Source organism: Antennarius striatus, chromosome 14 (assembly GCF_040054535.1).
Source record: "Antennarius striatus isolate MH-2024 chromosome 14, ASM4005453v1, whole genome shotgun sequence".
Lineage (NCBI taxonomy): Eukaryota > Metazoa > Chordata > Actinopteri > Lophiiformes > Antennariidae > Antennarius > Antennarius striatus.
This window is the reverse complement of record NC_090789.1, coordinates 9787693-9808220: the sequence shown is the minus strand read 5'-3', so window position 1 is coordinate 9808220 and position 20528 is coordinate 9787693. Positions and strand designations below refer to the sequence as shown.

At 41.8% G+C, this 20528-nt stretch overlaps 1 protein-coding gene across 2 annotated transcripts in view; it reads right to left on the bottom strand.

Moving 5' to 3' along the window:
- LOC137607846 (growth factor receptor-bound protein 10-like) overlaps window positions 1–13799 on the bottom strand; it is a 52136-nt gene extending 38337 nt beyond the window's left edge. The window contains exons 1-2 of one of the 2 annotated variants that reach the window (XM_068333863.1): window positions 13660–13799; window positions 11116–11223 (exon numbers count right to left, since the gene is read on the bottom strand). In XM_068333863.1, the coding sequence (XP_068189964.1) occupies window positions 11116–11169 (54 nt within the window). In that variant the 5' untranslated portion in view covers window positions 11170–11223; window positions 13660–13799. Of the gene's footprint in view, window positions 1–11115; window positions 11224–13659 lie in introns of those variants that run through there. The other variant, XM_068333865.1, reaches the window with a different exon arrangement.
- Between the last annotated feature and the right edge of the window lie 6729 nt (window positions 13800–20528).

Below are 20528 nucleotides of genomic sequence, written 5' to 3'. Positions count from 1 at the left end.
AACGAGGAAGTATTGCTTCCAGGAACAGCTCGTAGTCAGGGGTCGTGTTGCGTATGTGTGCGCACACACACATACGCATACGCACACGCGCACACACACACACACACACACACACCTCATCTTATTGCTTCGAAAACACCCATAAATGCCAAGGGAAAGATTTATGGCTCTGAGAAGAGGCAGCCAAAAGCTTTCCAAGGAAGGCAACTTGGCTAAAGCTAACTAACTGGGGATACAACTTGTTCAAACACCATTTGAAATATATTACATCTTACTCAGCATTTAAAGGCAATGTAAGCCAAATACAATGTGCATGCTTCCATAGTGACAGAAAATTGAGGTTTTGTGATGCATTGCTCTCCTAACCTCCCCCATTTGTAGATCCATCCATATGAACTAATCTTTCTTGGCAAAGCCAGAGAACATTTGGACCATGTCTCAGGCGTGTCAGAACACATTTGCTTCTATTTCAAACAATCCAGCTGCCTACACAGGCCACTTAATGGTTCGAGCCGCACCATTCAACAATTAATCCTTTAACGTATCTAGAGAAGATTCGCTGCAAAAGAAAGGGGTATCATTTCATTTCTCAAGCAAAATTGTCACACATTTACAAGTTTCAGCTTCTCAGTTGGGAAAAAGTTGGACAGTTAGAAAAAAAGCATTTGGCATTATATTTTGCCAATATTTTAATCATTTAGAAACTAAATAATGAATTGTCGCGGGGGCAGCAGCTTCAACAGGGAGCCCCAAACTTACCTTTACCCGGCCACATCCACCAGCTCTGACTGGGGGATCTCAAGGCGTAGTCAGCCGCTTCCATCGCTTATCCGTAGTTTACGGATAAGCGGTGGAAGATGGATGGATAGATGGATAATGATTTGTGGAAATAATGAAATTCATAGAATGACCTGGTACTGGTTCTGGTTTTACTCAGAAATGTGACTCTGGGTACTCTCATTTTTATTGATAATCCCTTCATATCCATCTATTCATTTCAAAAAGCTAGTGTCAGTTGCTGGTTAGCTTAGTTTAGCATCGCAAGGACTGAGGAAAACATTAAGCTAGATTCTGTGCAATTGAAAACAGATTGCACACAACACTGTTAATACAAAATCTAAAATGTAAATATGTCAATTTAGTTTACAATGGGTTATGTGGTGGACTTCTTCTTCTTCTTCTTTTCCTTTCGGCTTTTCCCTTCACAGCGAATCAATTGCCGCCATCTAGCCCTGTCCTTTGCATCCTCTTCTCTCACACCAACTACCTTCATGTCCTCTTTCATTACATCCATAAATCTCCTCTTTGGTCTTCCTCTAGGCCTCCTGCCTGGCAGTTCAAAACTCAGCATCCTTCTACCAATATATTCACTATCTCTCCTCTGGACATGTCCAAACCATCTCAGTCTGGCCTCTCTGACTTTATCTCCAGAACCTCTAACATGTACTGTCCCTCTGATGTACTCATTCCTGATCCTATCCATCCTGGTCACTCCCAGAGAGAACCTCAGCATCTTCATCTCTGCTACCTCCAGCTCTGTCTCCTGTCTTTTCCTCAGTGACACTGTCTCTAGACCAAACAACATCGCTGGTCTAACCACAGTTTTGTACACCTTTCCCTTCATTTTAGCTGAAACTCTTCTATCACACATCACACCTGACACTTTCCTCCACCCGTTCCATCCTGCCTGTACACGCTTCTTCACCTCTTTTCCACACTCTCCATTGCTCTGGACTGTTGAGCCTAAGTACTTAAAATCCTCCACCTTCTTGATCTCTCCTCCCTGTAACCTCACTCTTCCACTTGGGTCCCTCTCATTCACACACATGTATTCTGTCTTACTGCGGCTAACCTTCATTCCTCTCCTTTCCAGGACAAACCTCCACCTCTCTAGCTTCTCCTCCACCTGTTCCCTGCTCTCACTGCAGGTCACAATGTCATCTGCAAACATCATAGTCCATGGAGATTCCTGTCTAACCTCGTCTGTCAGCCTGTCCATCACCATAGCGAACAAGAAGGGGCTCAGAGCTGATCCTTGATGCAGTCCCACCTCCACCTTGAACTCCTCTGTCACACCTACAGCACACCTCACCACTGTCTTACAGTCCTTGTACATGTCATGCACTGCTCTAACATTCTTCTCTGCCACTCCAGACTTCCTCATACAATACCACAGTTCCTCTCTGAACACCCTGTCATAAGCTTTCTCCAGATCTACAAAAACACAATGCAGCTCCCTCTGGCCTTCTCTGTACTTCTCTATCAACATCCTCAAAGCAAATTCTGCATCTGTAGTACTCTTTTTTGGCATGAAACCATACTGCTGCTCACAAATGTTCACTTCTGCCCTTAGTCTAGCTTCCACTACTCTCTCCCATAACTTCATTGTATGGCTCATCAGCTTTATTCCTCTGTAGTTGCCACAACTCTGCACATCTCCCTTGTTATTAAAAATGGGTACGAGCACACTACTCCTCCATTCCTCAGGCATCTTCTCACTATCTAAGATCCTGTTGAACAACCCAGTCAGAAACTCTACTGCCACCTCTCTTAGACACTTCCAAACCTCTACAGGTATATCATCAGGACCGACTGCCTTTCCACTCTTCATCCTCTTCAGTGCCCTCCTCACTTCATCCTGACTAATCTTTGCTACGTCATGGTTCACAACAGTCACCTCTTCTCGTCTTTCTTCTCTCTCATTTTCCACGTTCATCAACTCTTCAAAGTACTCTTTCCATCTTCCCATCACACTACTGGCACCTGTCAATAGACTTCCATCCCTATCCTTAATCACCCTAACCTGCTGCATATCCTTCCCATCTCTGTCTCTCTGTCTTGCCAACCGGTATAGATCAGTCTCTCCCTCCTTACTGTCCAACCTAGCATACAAGTCATCATAAGCTTCTCGTTTGGCCTTTGCTACCTCTACCTTCACCTTACGCTGCATCTCCCTGTACTCCTGTCTACTCTCCTCAGTCCTCTCAGTGTCCCACTTCCTCTTAGGTAACCTCTTCCTCTGTATACACTCCTGTACCTCCTCATTCCACCACCAAGTCTCCTTATCTACTTTCCTTCCAGATGACACACCAAGTACTCTCCTACCTGTCTCCCTGATCACATTAGCTGTAGTTTTACAGTCATCTGGAAGCACCTTCTGGCAACCCAGAGCCTGTCTTAACTCCTTCCTAAAAGTCATGCAACACTCTTCCTTTTTTAGCTTCCACCATTTCGTCTTCTGCTCTGCCTTTGCCCTCTTCGTCTTCCTCACCACCAGAGTCATCCTACACACCACCATCCTATGCTGTTTGGCTGCACTCTCACCTACCACTACTTTACAGTCACTGATCTCCTTCAGGTTACACCGTCTACACAAGATGTAGTCTACCTGTGTGCTCCTACCACCACTCTTATAGGGCACCCTATGTTCCTGCCTCTTCTGGAAGAAAGTATTCACTACAGCCATTTCCATCCTTTTTGCAAAGTCAACTACCATCTGTCCTTCTGCGTTCCTCTCCTGGATACCAAACCCACCCATCATTCATTCATTTTGCTACCTGCTTCATCCGCTTGCGCGGGTCACAGGGAGCTGGAGCCTATTCCAGCTGGTATAGGGCGTGAGGCGGGGGAAACTCGTTGTGACACCAGTACACCTCAGAGGTACACAGAGACATACAACCACTCACACACACACACACTCCTATGGGCAATTATGAACGGCCAATTAACCTGAAGCGCATGTTTTTGTAGGTGGGAGGAAGCAGGAGAACCCGGAGAGAACCCACGCAGACACGGGGAGAGCATGCAAACCCCACACAGAGCGGGTCTCGAACCCAGATCTGCCTTGTTGTACAGCGACAGCGCTACCCACTGCGCTAATATTATTAATAATAATGATAATTTCCTAAAGACTACCTGGCAACAGGTCAAAATGAAGACAATCCATTCTAATAAAAAAACCCTCCCATAAAGTAGACAATTGCTTTTTTGTTTAAGTAGTTTTCAACCACCTCTCCGTATAAAAGCCAATAAATATGTTTTATTATTCAAATGTGATACCATTATACAAATGCAACATCTTGCAAAATACTTCAGATGTAAGAGTCATACAACTACAATTGCCAGTTCCATATGCTCACTCACCGAACCCTTCTTCAGTAAAAAAGTTTTTTGTTGTTGTTGTTTTTTTAAATTTAAGGCATAATTGTATGTTTTACTGGTGCATTTATTGAACTGTGCATTAATGTCACCTTTTTCAATGAACAAAACCAAGGCAGTGCATGAACTCACATGAAATCACATCATCACATGACATCATAAGCTACAAAACTGCTCAACTATAAAGCAGCCAATAATTGTTTTTCCACAAAATCTATTGGCACAAATTCAGAATAACGAATCCAGCTACCAACTAAAAGGAACCACAGCATTTTTACATAAGAAAGCAAGAACTACATTAAAAACATTTTCATTATCGTTTACTGGTGTCAAACTGGACAACGGATTTAGGAGTCTAGGGACTTTATCTGCCTTTAAGAAAGGTTTCGAAAGCTTGACTTTGCAAGGTTATATTTCTGACGCAAATGATGGTTAATATCTCAGATTATTATGGTTTATTAAACTACATGATTCATGCCTATGGAAAAATATCACTGTGACCTTAGTGCAGCAAACGAGACAGTGAACTGATAAAGACGTGTGCAAACACACACGTCTATTGGACTGACTGGACAATCAAAACAACAATGTATACCAAAATCAAATAATTTAAATGTGATATGTAATGTATGAATCTGGTTGATGATGTGTTGTAATGAGAGAGATGTTGATTCAGGGGACGGAAATATTACAAGCCAGTGGCTTCCACCCGTCAACCCTGTATTTATTTTTTTCAGATGTTGTTGATGTTCCAAAACTGAAATGACCTACCTGCAAATCAGTGTGACTTCTGCTGTTGTTATTGAGAGACCAGTTCAGATATGTGTGGCTTCACCTTGGCAAGTGCTACTCTTATGTCATTTTCACAGCAAAGTCTGTTTCTGTTGTTTTCCATGCAGCTTAAGGAAGTGTTCCTTTCTTCTTCCCAGTATGAGACTAGAGTTGCTCAACTAAACTCAGCACTAAATTGGTTTAGGTCATATCTATCCGACCGATTTCAGTTTGTCTATGTCAATAATAAATCTTCAGATCGAGGGACTCTCACCTGTGGAGTACCTCAACGATCCGTTCTGGGACCAATTCTGTTTAATCTGTATATGTTACCATTGGGAAATATTATAAGGAAACGTAACATTAATTTTAATTGTTATGCTGACGATACTCAATTATATTTATCAATTAAAACAAATGAATCTGATCAGCTAATTAAATTGGAATCCTGCCTCAGGGATATTAAATCCTGGATGCTTCACAATTTCTTAATGTTGAACAGTAACAAAACTGAAGTCATTATTATTGGGCCAAAGCACCTTAGAGATGATCTCTCTAACATGGCAATTCACTAAGATAGCATTGCTCTACCCTCCACCAATGAATTCAGGAAATTGGGAGTGATTTTTGATCAAGATCTGTCCTTTGATTCTCATATCAAGTTTGTATCCCGGACAGCCTTCAACTTGCGAAATATTAACAAAGTTAGAAATTTCTTATCCTGTAAAGACGCAGAAAAAATCATTCATGCCTTTGTTACTTCTAGATTGGATTACTGCAATTCGTTATTATCGGGCTCTTCTAGCTCCTCTATTAGGACTCTACAGTTAGTTCAGAATGCAGCTGCCCGCTTACTGACTCGAACTGGGAGGAGACAGCACATCTCTCCTGTCCTAGCGTCACTTCATTGGCTCCCGATTAATTATAGAATACAATTCAAACTCCGTGTGATTACATATAAAGCTCTCCACTGTAAGGCTCCATCTTACATTGAAGATCTTATTGAAGTATATCACCCAACTGGGGCCCTTCAGTCCGAGGATGCAGGATTTCTGGTGACCCGTCGGGTTTTTAAGTGTAGAACAGGAGGCAGAAGCTTTAACTATCTGGCCCCTTTACTCTGGAACGATCTCCCAACCTCGGTAAAAGGGGCACACTCTCAGCTTATTGAGGAGTAGACTAAAAATCCTCCCTTTTGATAGAGCCTACAATTAGAAGTAACACTCACCCCACTAGATATGCTGCTATAGGCTTAGACTGCTGATGGTATTTTTTCTCAGTCTCTCCCGTTAAAGGGAGACGCTCTGAAGCTTCTGTCACTTCTCCTTCGCATTCTTTATCTTTCTATGCTCTTAGAATTTATTACTACTCCTAGAATTTATTACTACTACTGTCAAATCACACTCTCTGTCTGCACAATACTGACGCTGTCATTGTGCCTCTGTTCCACAGGTGGAGAACGCGGATGGGAGACAGGATACCCAAAGGCATGGAAATCCCGCCCCCAATTCAGCGACAGTGCACTATGGGCTTGAAACTCAAACTGACCTATCTGCCACTCTCTCCCTCTCTTTTACTTGACCCATCTCTTTCCCCAATGTATTTCTCTTTCCTAACCAACAGGTCAAGGCGGATGACCACCCTCCAGTGCCTGGGTCCTGCCCGGACTTTCTTCCTCAATGAGGGAGTTTTGCTCTGGAGGGCATTGTTGGTTTTCTATCTGTAAAACGCTTTAAAATGTCTTCAGATATAATTAAGCGCTATATAAATAAAAGTTGATTCATTGATTGAACTTGACAAATCATCCAGAACGCTGACTAAAATCAAGTTCCGTTATACAGTAGATGTAAATTCACGTTGCACATATTCGTCCGACCACTTTTTTTTGTCATAGTTACTATGAATTAAAATAATAAGAAAGCAATCAGATGACGTACCATCATGACAGGCATAAATCAACTATCAAGTGCGCAAAATCCCATGTAGCACAGGTAGGCTGATCGATGTAGCGTCATCACCTGCAGCCAGTGATGGCTAAGGGAAGCGTGTCATCACGAATTGACAAGTTGTGTCAAACATACACAGTGATTCGTGTAAGTTCGGCAAAAACACCTGACACATCGTGTCGGGTGTTTTGTCTTAACATCCGTCTCCACCGAACCCCTGAGACCGACTCACCGAACCCCTGGGGTTAGACCGAACCCAGGTTAAGAACCACAGGTCTAGAGTTAAAGAGGTTAAATTTAAATTTTGGTAAACATTACAGACCAGGGCGGCACAGTGGCGCAGTGGTTAGCGCTGTCGCCTCACAACACAGCGGACCCGGGTTCGAGTCCCGCTCTGTGCGGAGTTCGCATGCTCTCCTCCTGTCTGCGTGGGTTCTCTCCGGGTTCTCCGGCTTCCTCCCACCTCCAAAAGCATGCACTTCAGGTTGATTGGAAGGTCCCACTTTGCCGTTGGAGTGAGTTTGTGTGTGCATGACTGTCTGCCTTTGTGTGTGGCTCCGTGGTGCACTGGCATTGTGCCCTGACTGTCCCCCGCCTCACACCCTATGCCAGCTGGGTTAAGCTCCAGCTCCCTGTCACCCGCTACAGCGGATGAAGCGGCAGAAGATGTATGGATGAATTACAGACCTATGTGTCTGTCATTCTTCTTTCAGCATGTCAGAAGTTGTGGATTGCCTAGCCTTGGACATAGGACTGTAAATGTGTACACTGTGTGGAGCTGGAGGAGGGACCGTGTCCTAGTTCTAGTCACAGATATCAGTAGCAGCAGTGTTAATATATAGCTACGAGTAAACCCAGGGAAATTCCCTTCCACTTAGCTGCACTTGTGCAGTAAAAGAGCCACTTTTAACAGCTACATTTCCCATAAAACCCTCATTGTGAATTCTCAATAATGCCCTTTCTGACCATGTAGTCTGAGGGCCATGGGCTGATGTCTCAGTGGGTCAAGAAGTGGCAAATATGGAAGACCTATCTGTTTTGACACAGCAACTTAAAATCACTGGTGCCTCGGTAAAAGCATTTTCCAGATGTAGATTGTTTTCCATAGTGAGCCAACAGTTGGAGGCAACACTTTTCATATTACAAGTCTCATGGGTAGAAGTGGTGGAGTGCATGAAGGGAGGCTTTCTTCTTGAACTTGCATGGCCTGTGAGTCTTGTGTTTTAAGTTTCACAATGGCATCTTTCAACAAATCTGATTTTAATCTTTAGCTAGTCAGACATTTCCAACTTATTGATTTCACTCAAGTTCATGTTGGTCACACACAATTTGCAGTTGTTAAAGCCTTGGCTTGAAGGAGACCAGTCTGAGGAGAATGTTCAGCGCCCTCATGAGAAAAATGCTGCCCGATTCAGGCCTGAACTAAACCGGATATATTACTAAATTTTGTCCGTGGAGGGAAGGGAAGTCAAAGTGATCACATCAGCTGTAACACATCTGATGTGATCAACTGTGTAAGAGTGAGATGGATCTATTAGTTAAGGTGGTGTGCTAGTGAACATACAGCTGTCTCTTCAGTTAGTTTAGAGGGTTAGTCTTAAAGTGTCTTATCTTCTTACAGTAAGCTAAGCCATGGACCTTCTCTGTTACATCATAGTTTGTTGTTTTGTCCAAAATCTGAGGGCATTTTCAGTTTTCTTCCTTTTTTGAGTTAGCTTCTCACTGCAACTAGTTGCTTTTTCTTCCCCTCTTTCTGTTTGCTCCTTTTGGACACATCATCCATTGTCAAAGCATCATATCCCAATCCTGACGTACCACCTTGCATTACACAGATGTGTGTTTCAGTGCTGTTGGTACCTCCTATCAAAGGCAGAACAAAAAATAATGCCTTTGTTGGAATTTTAATAGAACACTGAGGCATCCCGCCTTGAACCAGCTGTGTAAATGGAGCTTCTCCATCCTGCTGCCGGCACTTCATAATTTCCTGTGCTTTAATTGGTTTTAACAGTTTAATTTTCATCCTGGATGCGGATCAATGTTAGTTCTGTAGAGTCAGCAGAATTTAACAAAAATCTGAGGTTTGGAGTTTTGATCAGTTTGACACAATAAACACATAAATACTAATATTTGTGGAAGAAGCGCCATAATATGCTTGATTAAATCCTTAAGTCAGCTGAGTTTTGAGTCTGAGGTTTCTGAGTGCTGCTACGCTTGTGTGTATGCACGTAAGAAAATATGTACACATGTAAGAAAATGGAGAAGGAAAGCAAGACATCTTTGGCACAGATCCAAACCTCTCACCATGACACACACACACACACACACACACACACACACACACACACACACACACACACACACCTGGAACTGTGCCCAGATTCCCAAACATGCAGGTGTTACGTATTAAGTTATGTAAGTATGCAGAAAAGAGGACTCATTTGGACCTTATCTATACACACTAAGCCTACAGAGTGACTCCATGGGGTGTATAAGAGTGTGCCATGCTGTGTCATGTCATCTGGCAAGAATGCACACACACACACACACAGCAAATGAGAGAGCGAGAGAGAGCAACGTTGTGACCCACTTCTCTCTCTAACTATCAAACTCTGTTTTTTCTCCACTAGATGCAGGGTGGAGGAATGTTGTTTTCTATGGGGAATCAATTCACTATTCACTGCAGCCTTACTGGTGGAAAACCTTTTTCCTGGAAGCTAACTTGAACCAGTCCAACTTCATGTCAGCTCAACAGGGGCTCAGCGGTCCCACAGTTGGGTTTAGCAGGGAGCTGCATTTTTGTACCACCACTAAGAGGAATTAGGCAGCTGAAGGGACATCGCCTAAACAGACCTATCTGTCCCAGAGAGACGTCACACTATCAATTCCATTCTTTCAGGCCTGTCACACGAAAAAGCCCACAGTTTGTTATTGTTGTTTGTTTAGCGCTCTATTTTTAGACGTCCACAATGCCCCTCAGCCATATCCTTTAGGTTGCTGCAGAGTTGGGAGTGGGGGGGGGGGGGGAGAAAACCCCAGCTGAGAAACAAAGGCTTCATTCTGCAGGAGTTGGACAGTGGAAATGGGTCTGTTGTGTTTTTCAGAGACGCCATATTTCACCTAACTAGACCAAGAGTCATTCACTGAAACAAGTAGACTCAGAGCCACATGTTGATACACAGGGAGGTTTAATTACACTTGTAAGGACTGGTCTCTCACTGCTGTCTTTTCAATCTCATAACCTAAATATGAACGCTAAAGAAAATTCCAAGCTGCACTAATCTGTATTTTTACAACAGAGAATATGTAAATGTGAGAAAATGACAGTTTTCTACACGTCCGTGAATTATTTTAGCATCTTTAAAATGTCATTGTCTGTTTTCATCCCTATATACACAGTCGGTTTGACACCACTCAACTGGTTTCAGCACAAAAACAAATCTGATAATATTAAACACACTCTGTGCTAAAAGCCCAGCAGCACACAAGAGGAGGACACAATTAGAGACTGGCTTTTATAAAAAGCAGTAAGTAATGGCTACAAGGTTTCTTTTTTTGCAGTTAAAGACTTTATCAGAGCTGAAGGAAAGAGAATGCTGAACTTGTTTTAGCTCACAGGGCAAAAGTACAACACAAGAACCATTCCAAATAAATGCCAAGTATGCTGGGAGTCCGTGGAATATGTGATTGTCTGCTTTCAATAGTCCGGGAATTATTCATATCATTACTTTTTACTCACTTTCTGTTGCTGAAATGCAGATGAGGATGGCTTTATGCATGACATGAGCCATCAACTAACAGCTAATTTAGGTTCTTAATAACATGATAGGTTTTGTTTTTTTTAACTCTGGTCCTCGAAAGGACCTGATGAGTTCAAATATGGGTTAAAGCGATGAATATAAATAAATAAATAAATGAATGAATAAAAATCCAACCAGAAATTCTTTCACTGAAATGGGCCAAAAAAAGGAGCCCCAATTTGTGTAAAAAGTGCACACACAAAAATTCAATAATGAAAGCATGACTTTCATGCAAAATCGTGAATCTGTTAAGAACAATGACAACAACTGTAACTGAGGCATTAAGGGATGTTTCACTTGTCAGCCCCGGATGCATCGGAGCAGTTGAGATTTGGTATGCTGGCTCACAGCTGGTGGGCAGAAGACTTTCCATTTTATTATAAACCGAATAAAAGGTCAAAACTTTTTACTATCAACCAACATCCAACACACAAATTTTTTACCTGGTAATTTGGGTGATGTAAGTAGTAGTCAGGACATCCCGCTAAGGCCATCATGCGCCTTCAGTGTTCCCTCTGTATGGAGGAACACCATATGGTGTCGCCAGCACCCTGCAAATAAAGGAAGGAGACAACACAGAATACAAACAATGAAAGACAGGAAAGAATCAGATTGAACAAAACGTTACAAGAAACAACGGGAGGGGAAAAAAATTCTAAAATTTGCTGAAAGGTGAAAGAAAAAGAAAATAATGACACAACTGACAAAGTTGAAATGAAATTTTTTAAAAAAGGAAGGTGAGAGTTGAGATCTGGGCCAAACACCAGGCAACAGCTTTGTAAAAGTCTGCAAGTCTGAAGGCCTGAACCCCTCTTTCTTCTTAAAAAGACAAAAAGCCTCTATGTGTGAACGAGTGTGCATGCATGGATAAACAAATGTACACCAGATCCAATGTAAACACAGCCATTGTGTACAAAAGACAAGTCAGTTCCCAAACAAAGCCTGGGGCTTAAGACTAAATAAGAAATGCTCTCCAAGCTTGCAACACATGACTACTCACCACCTGCAGACCGCAGGGGAGGGCAAAGTTGGGGGAAGGTTTTTCTGAGGGGGGCTTGAAATCGGAGTGGGCTATTGAACAGCTTTGAACAGTATTATCTGCTATGAGCAAGAAAGGAGAAGTTGCAGCTATGTGTCTGCTGTGTGTTTTGAGGCGATGCAAACATATTCCTGCTCATGTTCAGCCAAGAAAACAAAAACCACCGGACGTCTGCGCAATTTACTGTGTTTAGTTTGACTTCTTGAACGCCATGGAATTTCTGACGTAAAGGTATTTGCAGTTGGAAAGATGCATTAATTCTTCAGAGGTGTCCACCTGATAAACTCTGAAAAACAAAAATCCTCAACACAGACAGAAATATCTTGTTAAAATGGATATTTATGCTACACACATACAAATTTCAGGGAATCTGTGCAACAGATCCTCCAACAGAGGTTCGTCCAAATGAATCTCCACACACTGAACTCTGTATGTCGCTCACTAAATAGCTCCTCTCACTGTAAAACTCTCCCAATTCCTCTGCAATTTCTCTCCCAGCGTGTCTCCATTGTACAGCTCATTATATAACAGATATCAGACGGTTCAAACAATATCTCTTCCTCCTCCTCATCCTCCTCCTCCTCTCTTTTCACCCCACTAATTACTGCTTCCACTGGGGCTCTTCTATCTTTAGGTCGTGCCACTGAATCCATGTCTAAATATGTGTGTGCACACACACACACACACACACACATGCACACAGACGCGCACATACCCAATAGATGGCCTCTGCACTACTTATATTTGTCGTTTTCTAAACAGATTTGCATTCCAGACGCTTTTGAATTAGCTCATGGTCGTGTTAGTCATGTTAAACTCCTGGCCAAAAGGCCAAGCGGGGCTGATTGTATGTGCACCTATTAAGCTTGAAAACATCGCCAAAGCTCCAACTGCTTGACATTTGCTGACATTTGTGGCGCCTCCTGCAGAAAAAAAGAGTGATTCAACTTCACTGGTCATACGGGGAGATGCGGAGAATTAAATGGGGCAGGCAACAAGTTAATAATGTCAAACGTGTTTGTGTGTATCGTAGTGCACTCGTGCGTTTGCATCGCTGACCTCTGATGTGGACATTGAATTGCAACTGCAGGTTTTCAGTGTGTGTGAGTGTAATTTCTCATCGAAAGGATTTTTTTTTAAAAATCTACTGACAGATGCTAATAATGCACTTTGCACCCTACCCACAATGACAAAGGTGTGCCATTCAGAGCTGCTCATTGGTCCTAATGTTACCTGATCCTGAAGTGACCAGGAATCTTCTTCACGCACCAGAGAGGGAGATAAGCAGCATGCTGAGATTATCCTACATGAAGTCACACCTAATGGAGCTTTATGACAGACCATCAACACACACACACACACACACACACACACACACACACACACACACACACACACACACACAAACACACACACACACAGAGCAGTCTTATCTCCTATAATGCAGCTGTTCCTGCTCTGTGCTGCCGGTTCAATAACTCCCTTATAAAGTAGAAGTTACAGTGATAATTTAACATATGTGGTGACAAATATTCCTGTTGTCACCTATGGATCAAATGGGCTAACCGGTATTTTTTAAATCGTTGTTACTGTCTTAACACACTCCCATCCTCGATAACGCACTCTCAGCGGGAATGCGCAACTTGGCGTTGGAGATCAGCTATGCGCTCTGGATGCTTTCATACTGGATGCCGTGGTTTCGCTGTAAAGCATTTAAATGTCAACCTCGCTCCTCTTATCTGCACCGGCTTGAGAGAGTTAAGAGATCAGAAACAGTCAGGAAATCTCTGTCCCCTGCATAGAAGTGATAGTTCAGTCTAATTACTTCCAATGAAACTGTTGGTAAAGTGAGTGGAAAGCGTCTTGTCTGACTGTGCACGAAGAGTAAGCCTCTATAGATCCACGCTGACTTCAATCGTATCCGAGTTTAAACAACAGAAGTGCTTACGGTAACCAAAGGGCGCGACGCAGGTCAGGAAACGTGTCCACGACGCGCGACGGAGCAGCACCCGGCGCGCTTCCACGGTCCTCGTCTGGATCCCCGTTCAGACTGCCTCCCCTCAAAAGTCCTGTCCGTCGCTCTGTTGTCTTCACCTTGCCCCCCCCCCTCCCCTCCTCTCCCCTCGTCTCCCCTCCCAACCCCACCCCCCAAGCGCGCACCGCCACAGAATCGCGCACACACACGCACTGATTCTCGACGCGCACTTTTCGACCAGCTGATGCGCCTCTCGCTCTCTCTCACCGAGGACTCACGCACACACTCAAGCACGTTCTCTCTCTCCCCCCCCAAAGCAAAAGTCCTTTCACCGCCCCGCCCTGAAAACAGCAGCACACTGCAAAAGAGTAAACTTGTTTTTAACAATCTGGTGTTGAGGATATAAATCTCATAATATGGGAAACACGAAGGGACGCTTTTAATGAACGCACTATCCAACCGCCTGACCTCAGGGTGTATTCAAGATTACAGGCAGTACAAACAAAAATCATCTGATTTATTTTCATCCACTCTTAGATGAAAATGTGTTGGTTTCCTTGGGACTATTTACATAAAAACCATTAAACCCATTAACATCCTTTTTTTTTTTTTATTCCAAAACTGTTTGTGCCCCAGACTCATTTGGGTTTATAAACAATTTTCCAATGTACATTAGCTGAACCGCATATGATCTTGTTCTGTGGTGTTGATCTTGAAGGAATACAACACTGCAGCATTTCAGCTGTTTTTATGGATTCAGGTTTAAGAGGATCAATTCTTTATGAATTTTAGAAATTTGTCTAGTTTTAGAAAAGTAACATCATCTTTGGTACAAGCATCACCCCACCGCCCATCCAATTTATCAAGTAATCAATACACAGCTGACAAAATATACCAAAAAAAGCAATGTTCCAAATATTTGTAAAAGATTAATGATAAAGACACTTTCAAATTCAACATTCTCTGGTGCTATGCCAAAGTCCTTCACAAAATTTTGTGTAATCCTCCTCACAAACAAACAACATATTTTGTTATTTCTGAATGTTGACATTTTTTACAGTGTACTCAAGCCCCGAGTTTAACCCTGCAGACAGGGGAAGGCCTCCTGTCTGAGTTAAAGTAACAGTCATTAGTGTCAGTCAGACAACTGCTGTCAGCTCTGCAGGTGTGCAGCAGGCTTATGCATTACAGTTGTTGCCTGTAGCATATGTTCCTCACATCAAACCTACACACATCTTTGCATGCAATGTGAATTGTTAAAGATTAAAAAAAAAAAGAAAAAAAGAAAAAAAAAAAGCAGACCATATAGTCAGTGCACCTCTGAGAAGGCTGTTAGCAGGATTACACAAAATCTGCTTAAGGTGGTATTGGGCGTTGGGGGGGGAGGGGTGACTCCTTTAATTGTTGGAGTGGATCATGATAAATGAGAGGATCCTTCAAAATTGTGATTAAAAAGTTTGTTTGACCATTTTCTTATCAATTTAAGTTGAACTTCTTCATTGATTTTCATAAAATGTGGTGGAAGAGTGCAAGAGAAATAAGGAGTCACTGAATTTTAGAGTAGATAATATTTTGACGGCACACGTCTCCATAGAATGTGGATTAGGGGCTTATTTAATTAAAAGTGACATGCTGGGTCTTGGCAGAGGTGTGTGATCTACTGAGTCTCTATTTATCATATTACTCTAAAGCGTTGAGCAAGGAAAGTTATGGCAGGGTAATGGAGGTTCATAGGTCCCACTGTAGAATTCCCATGCATACATGCCGGTTCTGATATACAATAGTTTTACGTGTTTTACAAGTCATAAATTGTCTGCACTGTTGGTGCCCCCCCTCCCCCCACTTTCAATTACTCATCAAGGCGCAGCCACATTTAACCCCATCACAGGTTAACTAATCGTTGCACTTTACCCGCTGGCAACCGAGCAGTAAGACGACATATGGTAGCATACAAGGATAGAAGATGTTTACTTCATTTTACCTATTCAAGTAACTGCACAATTTTTCATTGTTAAGGTGGTGTAATATTACGCTAGTAACAGTAATACTACTAGTACTTCTCTGCCACGAACAATGACAACATTTTACAGCTCAGCTGCAGCAGAATCCAACCAACAGCTTTTCTCTCTTGCTCCAGCAAACATACTTTCCATCTCAGCTGTCTGTCAAACATGATCTGATACATGTGTACATGAGTCCAAGGCCACATGTACAGCAGGCTTCATCAGTTTCTCATTAAATAAAAAGAAAGAAAGAAAGTCCAGTTTGCAAATAGATCAAAGGTGAAGGCTATTTCAAGAATCAGCTCTCCATTTAGTCTTTTGTTTACATAACCAACATCAGGAGGTTCGCCAGAAAAGAATATGAGCATCAAACCCCTCGGCCATCACATGGGAGTGTTTATCCTCAGTTACAGAACTTGGCAGAACCTCTCTGACACCTGTGGTACTTCTGCAGCCTTAGTTCTCCTTACAGTGCTAACAGTGATCATATATCAGACGGAACGCTTAAATCAGTGTGTCATCGTCTCTGTAGCTTAGATTACACTTACAGTGGCCTGGTATTAATAGAAGCTGGATTTGTGATTAGAGAGTACTTAATATAAAATATTGTGTAACGTGAACATATAAATCAGGAGAAACAAATGAATGAACACAAGATAACTATTAATTACAGCAGTTATGAGGCAATCTGTGAGAAAGCCTTTGGTGCTTAGGCTCTTCATGAAATTTGTGATCAAAGGGCATCTACCCTCAATCACAGTATGGAAACCATATACTGGTGTGTGGTGGTGGTGGCTGATGACTCCGCTGAGGCCGATGGGGTTGATGACATGATGAGGTTGGTAAAACTGCAGAGGCTAGGCAATGAAAAGGTGGAGGATACGCACAGCAGCCAAATGAATTAGAGGTTTGCAGAGTGCTGTACTTAAAAATACAGCAGTGAAGTGATAGGCTAAAATTAAATATTCGTCACTGTGCTAATAGAGAGATGTTGTCAGCTAATACTGCTATTGACAACCCTGGACAATGATGGAAGAAATGTTTGAGACGTGTGAATGATAAGGTGTCATAAGAAATCAATTGTGGCATAAGTGTACAAAAAACTGACCTGTATCATCATCATCATCATCATCATCATCATCATCATCATCATCATCATCATCATCATCATCATCATCATAACTCAAGACAGAAACCAACTGTAATGAAAATATTATTATTAAACCTGTTTAAAGTTATATAAGAATACAGTTCAGGGACATAAACTATGCATCATTTTTATGGTTAGGTTTTATTTTTGCCAGATGAACTTCCAGAAGAGCAAGAGCATAACACTAATGTGGATGTGTATCCTCAGTTCTGGAAGGATTTAAAGTGTTTAGAACATCCTGAGTATACAGATGGGCTGAGAAGCAGTAAATCAGACCTGCGCAGTGTACAACCTTAACTTCTTTATGTAGTAGCCTCTAAAGTTTACATGGAGGTGATAGTCAAATATACATTTTGAATGCTACGTATAACCCCAGAAAGCTGGTTGTGTGTAGCAGGAGAGAAGGAAATTGAACAGTTTTCTTGGTTCAGATAAATGCAGAGCTGCTTTTCACTCTGGTTTAACCACAGAGAAAAGAATTTAGTTCACGTCCTATCTAGTCATGGCCAAAATCCTGCATCTGTTATCCCTCTTACCGGTAATGTTAACCAGACATCTTACATTCTTTTTTGGAAGAGGTAAAGCTGTCAGTCAGTCCATCTGAACATGCTTGGGTATCAATGAATTCCCTCAAGTTCAGTCTTCATTGATTTTCTTTGGGTTTGAATCTCCTGATGACATTATTCTGCTGCCTAACGTATGTGAATAACTGCACAACTTTTTAAAGGTTTCATTGTGTTGGATGTTTGCAGATGTATGACAGGAAGAACCTTGATTTGAATTCAAACATGGAGCAATCATATTTTTTATGTTCTCTCTGAGTCTTTACGAAATCCTGGTCCAAACATATACCAGATAGGTGAGCTGCAGACCCTTAATTGGCAATAGGTGTGAATGGGTCTCATCCATGTAATGAACTACTGATTCATACAGGATGTGTCCCACCTCCGACCCGCTGTCAACTGGGTTAGGCTCCAGCACCCAGAACATTAATGGAGGGATGGATGAAGTTTATTTTGAAAGCAATAGAACACATTTTCTCCAACTGGCAGATTTTCTACCTTGAAAAAAAATTAAGAAAGTACAAGGCTCCATTAGAGTGAAGTTTCCAAATATCTGAGGTTTTGGTTGGAGTACAACTTCCATATAAAACCATGGGAGCTGGCAAAAACCAGAGCTTTTAAGAAACGATGACCTCTAACACCCCAAAGCATTGTTGCTTTCTAAGAAAGACAACAAATGTTGAGGGCTAAGGTGTGGTCCGATGGTCCGTGGGTCCCACAGCTGTTTGCATTCATAGGTTAAGTGTAACAGAGTTATGCAACCAGCAACAGAAACAGCTTGATGCTTCCCACTGAAATGGGTCAGCCGCACAAACACGTAGACAAGCAGAGTGTTTTGAAAACACTGGAGAAGCGTGGCTGTTACATAAAAATTCCACTGACCCTTGTTGGGACGGCAACCCAGATGTGGTGAAATCTAACTCTATCAAGGGTTTGAGGTGTAAAGGCCTGAATACACACACACACACACACACACACACACACACACACACACACACACACACACACACACACACACACACACACACACACTGCAACTCATTTGTTTAATTAGCTCCAGTTGTAAATATGTTGTATAGTATGCTCACATGGCAAGCATGTCATGCTGTGTGACTTTCTTGTCTTGGTGTGTTTTGATGTGTGAGACAATTAAAATTCCATAAATGTCAGTGTGTTTTGACCATTTTCAAAACCTCAGGGAACTGTAAACAGAGACAAATAGAAGTGGGTCATCCTGACATTGGGTGACCGTGTTGGGTGTGTGTCGTCTCTTCCAGAGTACAATGTGGTCTGTTTTGTAAGTGATTAAATCAGGGCATTTGTTTTTGTGTGGATAAAGTGCTGTTGTTGACTTACGGCTGTTTTTTTTATTGATGCTCACATCCTGGAATGCTGCTACTTCTCCAAGCATAATACGTTTCCTACAGAGGTAGGGTTTGGACCAGAGAGGAGAGATGTGACTCGAATCAAATGCCTAAAAGAAGAAAAGGTAGGATAATGTTTCACAGACACCCAGCAGCACTGCTGAGGCGATGGCAAGGCAGTCATCCAACTCTTTGGAAGTTGATGGAAATATTTCAACAGCCGTTGGAAAGAATAGATGAAATCATGTGCCCTTCAAAGTGAACTGCAGGGATTTGTATCATTCCTTTTTGACTGAGATGAGTGGCTGTCGTGGAGCAAAGGTAGTAACAGCAGTGAATCGACATCTAAACTAATGAGGCAACTGAGACAGCACATAACACTACAGAGAGATTTAAACAAGTAGCTTGAAGTAGACAGCAGCTAACTCAAAGACAACATCAACTGAAACCATTTTCAAACTGGAGATGTAAATTTGAGTGAAATGACAGAAACCTGATTTTTTTTTTTAATTTAATTTCTGCTGATTTTCTTCAAGTCAATTTTTATTTGGCCTTTATATAATATTTGTTCCCTCTCGTTTTGTCTGTGTTTTCAACTGCATGACTTAACTATTGTTTTAAAACTATGGTAACAGTGCCATTGTTATATTTGAAAGCATCATTAATCCATTAGCACCTTGGTAATCATTAAATCTACATTAGTAACAACATTTTTTTGTGTCTTTTGCCCCCACATGGGATTGATATAATTAAGCATCTACATTACAAACTTAAATCTTATTAAGAGCTTGGAACACTGTTGGGATTCAGAGATTTGAGTTCTTTGGTCGGGATAAGCCCTGAACAACATGCACACACACATGCAGGCAAGTACATTTTAATTAGTCATTATTTACAGTAAATCTACGTTTAATTCTAGCTTTGCAAAAAAAATTGACCCTCAAATGCAAGATTTAACGTGACAGTTATGTGTGGCAGTCGGGTAAGAATCTGACCGTCAGTAGCAAAGTCAGTATGTTATATAATCTTGAAACATTTTGAGTGATTAAATTGATGAAACACTGCTGTTGGAAAAACTGTTTTCAGACTCAATTATGGACATTACTTACACCATGTGTGCTTGTGTCTGAAATGTGCACTGGACCCAACTCCACTCCAAAGTCGCTTAGAGTGAAGCAGGAGATCAAAGTCGAAGCTGTAGATTAATCCACATAACAGGAGCTTTTCCACTAATAACAGAACATTCTTTTCACTTTGGCTGCCTGGTACGTCAATGCCACCGAGCCTCTGCAGCCACAGCAACGAGACCCAAACCTGATCTCTGGAAAAGTGAAGTCAAACAATACAGAATACTGCATGTCCAGACAGTGGAAACTTGTGTTACAGTTTACAGAGATGTCAAATATGAAACAACACTTTATCATTCTATGCATTTTAAGCTGCCTGATTCATTTTAGAGGTTTGGACACGCAGTGCGCTTTGTTGTTTTAGTCACATGACATAAGAGATTACCGAGATTTATGCATATCTTGGTTAAGTCTGTGTAAAAAAATATACTTTGGGTTAAAAGAAATTTACATATATTACATATCCAATGCGATTGGCTTTAAATAGGCCATGAAAAAATTACATGAGGTAACTCGTGAAGTTAAGCTCCACAATGAGATTCAATGCTCCTTAGTAAAAAGTTTTATCTTACTAGAAGAATATGGAATACATTAGGTTACCAGACTCACTAGAAAACCCACAAGTTTTTCAATCA